At 37.2% G+C, this 11,998-nt stretch overlaps 1 protein-coding gene across 2 annotated transcripts; it reads right to left on the bottom strand.

The window, feature by feature from the left end:
• Positions 1–4,377: 4,377 nt before the first annotated feature.
• Positions 4,378–6,262, bottom strand: LOC125260628 (B-cell receptor CD22-like). 2 transcript variants are annotated; one of them, XM_048179099.1, is made up of 6 exons: positions 6,217–6,262; positions 5,892–6,134; positions 5,712–5,808; positions 5,480–5,525; positions 4,646–4,723; positions 4,378–4,573 (listed from the first exon to the last, which is right to left on the bottom strand). In XM_048179099.1, exons 1-6 carry the CDS (start codon positions 6,218–6,220, stop codon positions 4,484–4,486), a joined length of 558 nt encoding a protein of 185 aa, XP_048035056.1. In that variant the 5' UTR covers positions 6,221–6,262; the 3' UTR covers positions 4,378–4,483. The 2 variants fall into 2 exon arrangements, with proteins under 2 accessions (XP_048035056.1, XP_048035057.1); XM_048179100.1 differs by having other exon boundaries at positions 4,378–4,559; positions 6,217–6,259.
• Positions 6,263–11,998: the final 5,736 nt, after the last annotated feature.

The following is an 11,998-nucleotide window of genomic DNA, read 5'->3' on the forward strand; positions in this document are numbered from 1 at the left end:
CACAACATCAGAAACTGCGGTCAGCAACTTCCCAGGGTTTGTGAGCCCAGATAGACTGGTGCTTGTGCTTTCACTGCAGATAAACAGCTGTAATTGCAAAGATCACATGCTGTTTTTAGTGGAAAGAAAATGGATTCATTATCTACAACATGGAATAACATCTGTGAATATCATTCACAAACGTTACTACGCAGCCAGTACTGGGAACGCCCACTAGCGACCTCACCGCCAGCCACTGCTGACATGCAGTGACAAAGTGTGAATGCAGCTTCAGTCTTTATTGTCTTCTGCCCACAAATGATGTTGATCTTCTGTCACTTTCTGTTCAGTCTCATGTGTCTCACTGTGGGTTTCCGGAGTAGGTCTCTTAACCTTTTTTCTGGTGGCTTTGAGTTGGAAGGAAAATGGCCTGTTTATTTCATAAACACACACAAAAAAACCCATTAATCTTGCATTTTTATAAACACTTTGTGGCAAAGGTATTCAGAGACTGTTGCTTTTATTCCTCTCTCCTCTGATCCTAAGAGGGGATCACTAGTGACTAACATTAGAGACTGCAGTCTTTAACATTCTTGTTAGCGTGCCCGCCTCCCATCCCGGTGACCCGGGTTAGAGTTCCGCTCGGAGCGAGACAGATTGGACTGGAGGGGATACATTGGTGCCGTGACCCGGATGGGAGTGAGGTTTAGTGGGTAATTGTAAAAGAGGCCAGTTAGTGAGAGCAGTGCAGATAAGCCTCACTCCCCTGAGCTCAAGAGGCACACTAGATACTAGGGCTGCATGATTATGACAAAAATCTAATTCTCGATGATTCCCTTGAAATTTTAATTGCAGTTATTAATTACGATTATCATAATTACCTTGAATGATGTTTTAAATAGCTTTTTACCATTGTATGAAGCAACTGCATGCCATATTTTTATGAAAAAATTAAAAAAAAACTAGCTGAAAAAACTCAAACATTGGTTTGTTTTTTTTACAAAAAAAAATAAAAATAAACATATGCATGTAATAATAATAGGCGCTTTCACACCATATTGTTCTAGGAAATTAGTTATAGGCATTAGCCTCCAGGATGATTCCCCCAAGGCCCATTTTTACTGGTTGCCAGTACGAACTCTGAAGTGACGCAAACTGCGCTTGTTGTTGTGACTTTTATTTTGACGGTGCTGAGAACAGCTCAGCCAGAGCCTGAGCACACAGTGCTCGCATTCTCCGTCTTCATTAGTTTACGATCTGTTTAACAGTCCTGTCTAATACATTATTATATAGAGCTGTTATACAAAGAAAGTAGACAGTACATGAAAATTATTAGCTTTTGCCATGTGGTTGATGCTCAATATCACTAGCTGAGCAGAAATACATAATCATGTTTTGCTTGTCCGCTCAAAGTCGTGCTGGATTTTCTCTTTGGCATAAGGTTGAGAGGTCCATCTATCACTGTTTCCGATGTTTGTAGAGTTAGTCCGTGGACTGGGCTGTGTACTATGGTGTACATAGCTTTTTAAAAATGGTGGGTGCTGGTGTTTTTGTGGCATCCGTAATCGTAATTACAATTAGAAATTAGATTAATTGTGCAGCACTACTAGGGACTCATTAGCATCCTTGTTAGCATGCCCATCCTCCATGCTGTCGACCCGGGTTTGAGGCCTGCTTGAGCGGTGTGAGTAGGTCCGGAGAGGTATGTCCTACGCCTTCCCTATTCTACTTAAGGAACGAACACAGCGTCAGTTCCATTTTTTCTGTAAGTAGAATAGGGAAGGCGTAGGACATACAGCGTAAGCGTTTTGAAGAATGCAGAAAGCAGAAGCATGTGCAAGGCGATCATTTGTGTTTATAAAGCATATACATTTACATTTTTTTCTAAAATGGCCGATGGTTTCGCTAGGTAAGACCCTTATTCCTCGTATGGTATTGCTTAAAGCTGCACTGAAACTGTAATTTTGACCTTCAACCATCTGGAGGCCATTTAAGTCCACTATAAGGAGAAAAATCCTGGAATGTTTTCATCAAAAAACTTAATTTATTTTCGACTGAAGAAAGAAAGACATAAACATCTTGGATGACATGGGGGTGAGGAAATTATCAGGAAAATTTTATTTGAAAGTGAACTAATCCTTTAACGTGCTTGTTAGCGCACCTGCCTCCCATCCCAGTGACACAAGTTCGAGACTGAATCCTGACCGAAGGGGTTAAATTTTTGCTGTGACCCAGATGGGAGTGACATTTAGAGGGTTGAGAGTAACAGAGGCCAGCTAGTGAGAGGTGTGTAGGTAAACCTCACTCTCCTGATCTCAAAAGATATAGATTGTTAGCGTACCCGCCTCCAATGCCGGCGACCTGGGTTCGAGTCCTGCTAAAAGTGGGGCAGTTAGGACCAGACGGGTTACACTTTGAATAATAAAATAAAGAGCAGCCTTTTGTAGCAGAGTGAACAACTCTTGGATTTACTGAATGTGCGTTGCATGAAGACGGACTCTTCTGAGGAAACAGCGGATTGGGAACTTTTCATTTGCCGCTCTTATTGCACTCACTATCAGAGATTACACCACAGGCTCACTGCCGCTCATATCTGAGCAAAATCATCACCAGAGTCATCCCTTACTAATGATGTCATCAGAATCAGAAAGAGCTTTATTGCCAGGTATGTTCACACATACTAGGAATTTGTTGTAGTGACAGAAGCTCCACAGTGCAACAGAGTGACAGTGACAAGACTGATAATAAAAAGAACAATATACAGATATACAGGCAATGCGCAAAATAGCTTTAAAAATCAAATAAATATAAATTAGAATAAGCAACTTACTATGTACAGATATGTCAGGTGTAAATTAGAAATGTAAATAAGTATGTGTGTTAAATAAATAAATTATTTACATCAAAATTATTTACAAATTATTTCATCTCCAGCTAAAATGCATGCATTCAAGTTTACTTTCACGTGAATCATGCAAGTTGTGGTGCAATCAAACTCAGACCACAAGTCTTACATAACCAAATTATTCTTTCAAACCGCGCCTCATTTCTAACTAAACAACCAGTGTGAAAGCACCCTGAGTGTGAATGTGCAATCTGAGATTAAGCAAGAGAAAAACATAATGTGCAGTTAAACTTACAGACAAAAACACACAAGAATCACATCAGTGCATGAAGATTCAGAGACACTACTTCATTGTCTTGCCTGATGATGAGCTCAACACATCTGAAATGAACAACAGTGAGATGACAAAAAGTCACTTTGAAGACATTTTAAAATGTCCTCATTAAAAAAAAAACTATTCAAAAACAGTTTTTAGGGTTAGTCTGTAGCTTGATATTACACATAAAATGTCTGATATGTTCTCATTTGTGTGTTTATGAAGGACAGCATCACCTCATCTTAATAAACACTCAATCACAGCGAATCCTCCAATCAGCAGCAGAGTCGAACATATAGAAATAATGTTGAATAAAGAGAAATCTGAAAATACATAAACACATACAGTACAGAGAACATCGGGAGGTACAAACGGATTATTTACATATATATAATGAACGAACATACAAAATTCATGGCAAATCAACAGTTATGAATGAATGAAAAGTGTAGTATTTTTATGAAGCTGCTCTGATTACAGCCAAATCAACTAGTTGATGAAACCATAAATATGAATCAATAATGAAAAACTGTCGTCATGTGCTCTGAGAGATGTGTGAGTGCTGTTTCCTACCCTGTTTTACAGTGAGGTTGACTTTAGTGGTGATGTGAGCTCCACACCAGTATATCCCAGAATCCTCTTCTCTCAGATCAGTGATGTTCACAGTAAAGACTCCAGTAGAAGCTTCATCACTGAAAGAGAATCGATCATCTCTGATCGCAGAAATTAAATGTGCTTTTATCAGTGTTGAAAGCAGTGTGTTAGCATTCAAACAATCTGCTGCAAATATTGCAGATGGTGAAGTATGAATGACAGAAGTGTTCATGAACGCATTTTGTGTAAAAGCAATGAAAAATGATTCACAGTCACCAATTTTAATATAGATATTTTTAATGGAATCAATACTAAATAAGTATCTTGTGAGTATCGATACATCAATGCTGCAGCCCATAAGGTTTGTACAAGCACATATTACAAATAAAACTGAACATTTAAAGGGAAGACAAGAGCCAGAATAACAGAAGCTGATAATATTGAGCACTTTGAGAGCAAAAAACAACATATTCCTTTATGAATGCACACAATTATGATTTTGTTCAGTATATCAGGGTAAAATAATCAACTATGATTTAAAAGCAGGAAAATGTTGTAAAATGAAAAGCATGGCTTGTTTGCTGAACATCACTTGTGTTTTGCTCTGTGAATTAATTTTAACATAAACAATAACGAGCTTTAAACTTTCATTTAATTCCTCTGTTACATCATGTTTCTTCAACTATACAGAAAGGAAACTCGTGTGTGACTCATCACTGATGATCCTGTCAATCACATGTGGCTCCAGTTCAGACACTCACTGATGGATTCTCATGTTTAGAAAAGCTCTGAGGATCAAGAGTCCTGCAGGAGTCTTCAGGAGCTCTGGGATGAACCGTCTGTGTGAAAGAGAGAGAGATCGGTCATGTGATCACCTGTGATGGATCATCTGACTGTGACGTCTCACTTACTGTGAGTGTGTCGTACAGGTCAGAGGTCGTGGACTTGAGATCAAGAGCTGTATATGTGTCTTCATTGGGATCAGAGATCTACAGGAGAGACAGAAGGACTCACATCACAAAATATCACAATAATAAAAACATGATCAGTGATACATTTACAAAATATACACATTTATGGAAACACTAAAAAATACTGGAAAAAGATCCCTGACAGTGTTAAAAAAATTAAAGGGCTTTTTACACTTTTCTTGTCTTCGTACTGCCTCTCATGTGTACAGATGTACAGAAGCGGGAGCGTTTGCTCATCTGAGACGATTACTGAATAAACATTTTATTCCATGTTGCATGAAAGCAAAAGCTATATATATATATATATATATATATTAAAATAAAACAAAATAACAAGAAGTTTTGGTCTTGATGTGGATTTTATAATTTCTACAGTTTTTTTTTCTTTCTCTTAATTTGAGCATAGCTGATATTAGAACATGTTTTTTGACCACATAAAAGATAAATGAATGATAAATGATTGTACGTGAATGAAGTCATCTCTGATTGGTCATGTATCTTGTACAAAACCCTTAATGGCTTGAATCATCATAAATTTGACAATAAATTATCATTAAAAACATAAACAGATTGGCTAAATTGATTAAAAACTTGCTGAGGCCATTCACAATAACAGTCCAATAAAATAAGGCTTGTTTCTTGATTTTTATATTATCATACAAACTGGTTACTGACTGGATTGTGACTTTGAGAAGGTTTGAATCCCGTCGGTCTGTACAGTTACAGTCTGAAACACAGACAACAGCTGATGTGAATCATGTTGAGATGATTTACCTGTTTCACTGTGAGATCTTCAGTTTGATCATCCCTTCGTTTCCTCCTGTTATAATGACAGACATTAACAGAATATGGACTCTATTAAATTAAGAGAAATTATGGATGTTGTTTTTAAAAATTACTAATAATTAAAAACACAACTGAGCAATTTCTTACATTAAATTAAAAGTAAACTTATTCAGTAAAAAACTGAACTTATACAACCACTGCAGTTTTTTATTGAGCTCACATTATAAACAGGATGATGATGAAGATGATGATGATGAAGAATAATCCTCCAGATGTCGCTGCGATCACAATCACATTCATACCAGCACCATGATGAACTGAAAGAGGAAGATCATCATGATTAACTCTCCAAACTGATGAATGATGTGAAGATACAGGAGTGTGTTAATAAAAGCTTCACCTGTGACAGTTACAGCGTCTGATCTCTGAGATCCATGTTGATTGTGAGCCTGACAGTAGAAGCGTCCACTCTGTAGTGCACTGAAACTCTGTCCAGATCCAACAGCTGAGCTTTCATTCTCCTTAAACCAGCTGAAGTTCAGAGCAGGAGGGTTTGAATCACTGCTGCAGATCAGAGTCACTGAATCTCCTGACACTATTTCACTAGATCCATTTATCAACACTGAGACGTTCCTGGGAGGATCTAAAACAAAACAAAATACATTCACATCATATACTTTGATATAGGATTCAATGTCACAGTTACTGAACCATCATTAACTCACACATGACGTTTAAAGTCACAGCATCAGAGTATTTCTCTCCATGTTCATTGATGGATCTGCACTTGTATTCTCCACTGTCATCAGAGCTGATCTTTGAGATGCTGTAGATTCTTCCAGATCCTACAAACGTTCCTCCTTTAAACCAGCTGATTTCTGCAGGAGGGTTTGAATCACTGCTGCAGATCAGAGTCACTGAATCTCCTGACACTATTTCACCAGATGGACTGATGGAGATCACTGGATTCTCTGGAGGATCTACAGGAGAAATATGTAATATCAAGACTCCACATGAATAATAAGAGTGTGAATAATATGTACATGGTATATGGCATTTTTTTTTTCATTCTTAGTAATACTCAAACTTTTGTATTTGGTATTTAATTAATGTGTTTTATTATTGATTCTTTGATTAAAATGCAAATGTTATTTGAGCTTTAAATGTGTTTCACGAGTTTGTGTGGCCATATAATCTTAGCGTGAGTGGTAAACAGATTTGGCTTGCTGTCTGCTATAGATTACCTTGCATCCCTCCTCCTCCCCATCTCCCTCCTCTATTTATCTTATTCTCCCTCTATGCTGTACTGTTATAGGGGGGTTTAACTCGGAGCTCCTTCAAGGACAGCAAGCCAAGTTTGTTGAACCATTAACCATTTAGATTGAATGTTCACATCTTGTGCTGTACTGTTGAAACATTATTTTAACATTGTTTTTAATGATCAGCCCAGTTTACTTCCATTTTTAAACAAAAGGAGGGACAAACTGAACTCTACTGGCTTTGGAAAAAAAACTTCAAAGATTATACATACATCTGATATTGAGTTGAACAGCAGGAGATCTGTAACTGTGTCCATCTACACCACAGCTATATCTGCCTGTATCTTCTCTGCTGACTCTCCCAAGGTCGAGCTGGTTTCCAATAATTCCTGTAGTTACTAGCTGTGAGTTTCTGTACCAGATGAATGTTGCTCTGTCAGTCAGAGTGCAGCTGCTTTTACATGTCAGACGGACTGAATCTCCCTCTGTCACTCTCTCAGGAGACTCCACCTGAAGATCTGAACACAACACACACATTATATCTAGTGCTGCTGTCATACACTGATTATTATTCAACATAATGCACAGAAGAAGAGAGAAACCTCATGAAAGTCACCTGTGACAGTAAGATTCACTCCTGGAACACCGATCCATTTGTCTTTATTAGTGATGAATCTGAAATAGTACTCGTGTGAATCCTTCAGTGTCACATGACTCAGTCTGATGGTGCAGTTCTGCTGTTCATCTACCAGATACTGAAGCCTCTGACTGTATTCAGGGTCCTCAGACAGATCTGGAAACTCTCCATCCTCTTTTACATCATCTTTGGTCCAGAACACGTTCATGATCTGATGTCCAGTAGGGTATATATAAGAGCAGTTCATTATCACTGATGAGTCCTTTAGTGCACAGATGTGTGAAGGACTGTAAGTTACACCCCAATCAGCACTAGAAACCCCTGAAATACATATTTACAAGAAAATAATGAAAATGTCCATCTATGAAAACTTTCTTTTACAAAATGTAAATGAAGAACTACACTTATCATGTGTAAAATCTACACAGAAGGTGATGAAATACAGGAAGCAGAAGAGGAAACGTGAAAAACAGTCTGAACTAAATGTCAGAAGTTTCAGCAGTTGGCATTATGTCAGTAAGAAAACAATAATATAATTATGTTTGGATGCTAAAAAATAAATTTCAATACATTTTTAGTAGATATTTTACTGCTGATCTTTTTTTCCCCAGGGCTAACAGCAGGACTAACTGGACCAAGTTAATTAGTCACAATCTCTGTTTCTAATATTGAGTTATTATCAGTCACACATTTTCAGGAGAGACTCACCTGAAATCATGAGCAGAAACAGCAGAAGAAGAGAAGGAGCCGGTCTCTGTGACATCACTGCAGGAAACTAAATCATTTACACAACAGTACAACATGTCAGCTTTAGCTTCAAAAACACAATAACTACTTCAGTCTATTGTACTGTAAACACTTAAAAAAAATGATAAATCAACTTTAAAATCACGACTGTTAGCAGTTTTCCACAGTTGAAACTCATGTAAAGGCAACATTAGGCACACATGAGTTCTGGATGTTCAGAGGTTATTATGAAAGAAAATGTTTCTTCTGTGAATGGAGATTCATTATTTATTCAATATTCATCACTGAACAAGTGTAACTCTTACCGTGTTGTAGTTTCAGACACAGCAAAAAGACTCCAGGAGGGTGAACTGCAAATGTGAGCTGAAAACTTTCTTCTGCTGAATTTTTTTCCTTCCTCATTTTAAATTCTGTTGTAGTGACCTTCCCCATGCCGAGACAGGAACAACCCAAATGAAACTACTTGCAAAGAATGAATAAAACATCTTTCAAGAAGGATGATTATTTATTTATTTATTTTATAAATGCATGACTGCAGATCTTTCATAATAATATTCAGATGAAACTCAGTGTGAAGAGTATCTTCCTGTCACCATGATCAGTATTCATGAGGTTTCTGAATAGTTAGTGTTTGAAGAGGCGTGTCTGCTGTCAGGGCCGGATTGGGACTCATTTTCAGCCCTGGAGTTTGATGCCTTAGACCGGCCCACTTTAATTCACGACTGACTATATTAAAATAATGTAATTAAAACCTCAGTATATAAGTCTGCAATAGTGCACTGTTCTCTACAACCTTGTAAATAATTGTATTTTTTAAAAAATATCTTCAAATACCCATGATAGTACAAATGATAGTACAAAAAATGCTAACATTTGATTTTTATAGTTATTTTTATAGTTAGGCAAGGCCAGTTTATTTGTATAGCACATTTCATACACAATGGTAATTCAAAGTGCTTTACATAAAGAAGAATAATAAAAATAGAACATAAGGAATAGAAATAACAGTAAAAACAGAGAATTTTGCTATCTGGATGGAAGAGCTAGGAAGTCTTAGGGAGTTTTTGTTGTTGTTGTTGTCCATCAGAGCGGATCTAAACAGATCTTCCTCACACGACAGGACTGCTACCTGTTAAGGCACTTCAAACTGATAAAGTTTCAATCTCCCCTTTTGCCAAGACACCTCAAACTGCACCACACAGCCCTAATCCCCCTTCCGGAGATATCTTATCTATGCAACGCAGTTCAAATTTCCCCTTTGGAAAGTGTCCTGACTGTAATCCAGAGATATCTTAACCATGCACCACAGCTCAAATTTCCCCATGGTTTGTCCCCTTATCCAAATTTACCAAATTTTAACCTAATCACAAATGCTTTCTTTCTAATTCTCCCAGCTCTTTCAACCAGACAGCAATATTTAAAATACATTAAAGTCAGAATAACAAGATGATACATAAAAGATATAAAATACATTAAAAATTAAATAAAAACAGGAAAAGGAATTAAAAGAATAAAAAGATAATAAGTATAAAATAAAGTACAAACAGTTCGGACATATCAGTGCTCGATCAGTAAATGCATGAGCTAGTTAGAATAATGATTTTATAATGTGAACCATTGATTAATTCTCTAGCCATCTAGTGGCTGTAGTTAAAAATTCATGCTATTTTAATTTTAATTTAATTAAGTTTTTGCTTTCCAGTAGATGGCAGTAATCGTCCACTAAACCCAGGCACATTTTTCATGTCTATCACTATGAATGGAATTTAGAAATGCAGATCTTTATTAAAGTGGATCTAACATAATAATATTTTATATAAATGTATATACTTAAATTATTACAAATTGAAGCAAATAAATAACACAAAATACCATAAATCCTACAAAATTGCACAACTTTACAGTAAAATATTATGTTACAAAATCACATTTTACTGTCTGGTTATGTAAGCTAGTTGGACAGAAAAATGAATATTGTTTGAAAATGAATATTAGCCTATTATTTGCCTACTATTATTACGATATGAGTAAGCTGCATACATGCCGTTATCTTTTGCATGTTTTCCCCTCTTCCTTTTTATTTATTTACGTTACTTAAATCGGCCTCCGGTGGCTTAGACCTTTTGCCTTACCATAATTTAGCGTTGATTTAGAACTTGTCCCGCTGTCCCTACAGACGTCACCTCATCCCTTCTTCTCGTACACTTTTGAGTGAGTTGTCTTCTCCGAGCGCGCACTCCGAGTCCCTCCCGACCAGGTTAATTTACCCACCGAGTGACATGATATCATTGACGTTACCTGCAAATGAGCGTAAAAACCCGATCGCGCATTCGTTTGTTTGTTTTTTTCTTGCGCGGCTGCCCCGTGCCGTCCAGGCCTAAATCCATCACTGAATGGTTTTTAGGAAAAAGTTAGGCTACTCAGCTTAGTACATTTGGCCGCGTCCACAGTTTAGAGCATCCATATTTCAACCCAGTGCCATGACAACACCGGTGTTACAATATATTCGGTTCCTGAAATATTCTGTTCCACTGGGTGGCGCTTACACGAATATTCATGATATCCTGCGATTGTGGGCGTGTCCCTGAGACAACGCGCAAGCGAATGGAACTGAAAATATTAGTAGACGCTCCTCAAATCACAACTGTTTAATAGATTATTTCGAAAAGGTAATACAATATTCCTTTGGAATATAAATCTTTGGAGCTTTGTTTTGATGACAGTCTTCTTGGACATGCCAGCAGCTACTTAAAGAACGATATTTCTGTTTAAAATATTATAATTATGAAATTATAATTCAGCTTCGTTATATTCAAAGTTTGACAAGGCAGGATATTGCAGCACAAAACCCTGAATTTATTTCTGTCAGGTAATACAGCACAAATACACACACACAAAAAAATAGACAGCTACTTTACAAGATGACGTTATTTTTTATTATCATCACCAATGTCATAATATGGTTCTGTTTTGCTCTTGTGATGTTTCCACATTATACTCATCATCTTGTAAAGTCACTGTCTGTTTCAGATTGGATGTGAGAGCTGAAGTCTTTGATAGCTCTGGCAGTGTGTGATCCGGACATAATGAAGGCTGTTCCCGAGTGCCAAGGACCTGTTTTAATATTTACCTCAGAACCTCACATTTAGCATTGCTTCTTTTCACACATTGTTTTGAATTTTTAAATGTCTTTTCAATTTGAGTTACATTCATAGAGTAATTACTTCTGTACTTGTTATAACATTTAAAGGTGCCATCAAACGTTATTTTACAAGATGATCACAGAATTTACAATTATCACAGAAATTGCCATGATTGGCCATCTTTTGTCTGCGACAGCCCAAAATCAAACAGTGTTTACCAGGCATACCAGGCAACTGCATTGCACTTGCATGGTGATTTTCTTCAACTTCTCTCAACACAAAATGCTTATGTCGGCACCAATAGCCTCATGGGCAGCACGCAGACATATAGCGCTGTTGTGCTTTGGGCGTCCCGAGTTTGAGCTGCCTTTCCAAATCCTGTCCTCCTCTCTCTGTCCCACTTCACTTCCTCTCTATTCTTAACAGTCTTATCTCAATAAAAATGTAAAATCTTAGAAAAAACTCCCTTTGCCAGGTATTATCTTCTGTGGACAGCCTGGACATCTCAGAGAGCTTCCCACAAGTCCATCCTTTTGGAATTGTTGGATCACGTTTGTGACAGTAGTGAAACTTATTAGCAATGCTTTACTAATTGTCTTATAACCTTGACCTTTTTTGTACAAAGAAATTATTTTCCATGTGGTGTCATTTTGTCAGCATTAAATAGCAGTGGATTTTCTTTCAGCTTTTTATCAGTAATGAGCAGCTTTTCTGGCCCCAT

The sequence above is a fragment of the Megalobrama amblycephala genome, linkage group LG24 (genome assembly GCF_018812025.1).
Source record: "Megalobrama amblycephala isolate DHTTF-2021 linkage group LG24, ASM1881202v1, whole genome shotgun sequence".
NCBI classification, from domain to species: Eukaryota; Metazoa; Chordata; class Actinopteri; order Cypriniformes; family Xenocyprididae; genus Megalobrama; species Megalobrama amblycephala.